At 27.9% G+C, this 1,687-nt stretch overlaps 1 protein-coding gene across 2 annotated transcripts in view; it reads left to right on the top strand.

Moving 5' to 3' along the window:
* The window catches only part of LOC108753632, a 15,398-nt gene that overhangs the window by 2,540 nt on the left and 11,171 nt on the right, over window positions 1-1,687 (top strand). For both annotated transcript variants that reach the window (XM_018495402.1, XM_018495401.1), the window contains exons 3-4: window positions 1,065-1,247; window positions 1,357-1,570. In XM_018495402.1, the coding sequence (XP_018350904.1) occupies window positions 1,065-1,247; window positions 1,357-1,570 (397 nt within the window). The remainder of the gene's footprint in view (window positions 1-1,064; window positions 1,248-1,356; window positions 1,571-1,687) is intronic.

The following is a 1,687-nucleotide window of genomic DNA, read 5'->3' as shown; positions in this document are numbered from 1 at the left end:
TTTTTTTCATTTTCTCATAAATTTCACATTAATACAGACTACTATTAATGCTAATATATATTTTAATTCTAAAAAAAATGTAATCTGTAATAGTAGTGTGTGTGTGTGTGTGTGTGTGTGTGTAATATCATTCTACGAAAATATTGCGTGTTTAATCGGTAAAATAGATAACGCGTAAGAATACCTTTAAAGGAATCCCTAAAGATTAGTCTGATTAGATTGTAAATAATACTTACGTGTATCAATAACACAATTTACGTGTTATTGATACATCACTATACATACTACTACATCAATATCTCATGTACATGCACATACATAAATTTTCGTATAACAATAATATTTTAATTAGACATCTAAGTCCAATTTTAAGAATTCCATATAATTTCTTCGTGCAAACTACTAGTCTATAGATTACTATTTAAGTACAGATTGCACGACTTTTATATGAAGCAAATCACGACGTGACAGCTCTGAAACGCTATATTGGACTAAGAAATGATAAAGAAGATCTCAATTTCGAAATTTTTTATCTTTCTCAACATAAGCTTCACCTTACAGACATATATTAATGCGTATACTTTAATCCTGGAAAAGGATTTTCGAATCAATAAAAGAGAAAAAAGGTAATTGTTATACAAAAATTATATGGTTTAGTCAGTAATACAGACGACTTTAGAATCCCCTTAAATACGTCTTTTTAATATGGTATACCCAATTTTCTTTTTTCATTGTTTTTTTTATCGTTTATAACTATTTTATTAATAACGATACATGCATTTGTTCGACATCTTTATGTTATTCCTTAATGTTTGGCTTTTCGATTAAAAAAAATTATTAATATATTTATTTTTATGAAAATTATAAACAATCAAATTTGCTGGATATGCCGTACCTAATTGTGTTGTTTAAATGTTAAATATGTAAAACATGTAAAATAGATCTTTCAGATGTGTAAGTTTTTGTTAGAGTCATTTTATACCGCTTTTAAATGCTAATTTTATGTAACTACATTTATTAATTAACCTATTAATGTCAATGCTCTAATTTTATTGTTTCTTCAGAGTCTAAGTAGGACAAATAGAGGAAATATATTATTATCGCCAATATCCATAAAATTAGCATTAGTGCTCCTTTATGAGGGAGCTCAAGATCAAACCGCATATGAACTTGCCGGAGCCATGCAACTCCCAGTCAGTCCGCCGGCCATTCGAGAGAAGTTTAATAATATTGTGAAATCTTTGCAGGTAAATTATATATTAATCAACAAATCAAAATTAGTCTTTTTTTTTAAATTGTAATATTTTTGCGTATATAATTCATATAAATTTATAAAGAGATATTCATTTCACACAGGCCCCGTCTTCTGCGTATACTTTAAATCTAGGTTCACGAATATATATCGATGATAATATATTGATCAGACAACGTTACGCAGCGACGATAAAAACATTTTATAATACTGATGTGATTAACGCCAATTTGTCTGACACGCACGCAATTGCGACTAAAGTTAATTCTTGGGTCAATAATATTACGAATGGACATATTGAAAAAATGATAGACGATGGTAAGTTTGCTTGGAACTATTTTGATTGATTTATTATCGAATTTAATGTTTTGTGTTTTGAGCTCGTTGATACAGTCCATAAAATATAAGAAAATATAAGTATTTAATTGAATTAAA

Source organism: Trachymyrmex septentrionalis, unplaced genomic scaffold (assembly GCF_001594115.1).
Source record: "Trachymyrmex septentrionalis isolate Tsep2-gDNA-1 unplaced genomic scaffold, Tsep1.0 scaffold7, whole genome shotgun sequence".
Classification (NCBI taxonomy): domain Eukaryota; kingdom Metazoa; phylum Arthropoda; class Insecta; order Hymenoptera; family Formicidae; genus Trachymyrmex; species Trachymyrmex septentrionalis.
The sequence above is the reverse complement of the archived record's forward strand: the minus strand, read 5'-3'. Positions and strand labels throughout refer to the sequence as shown.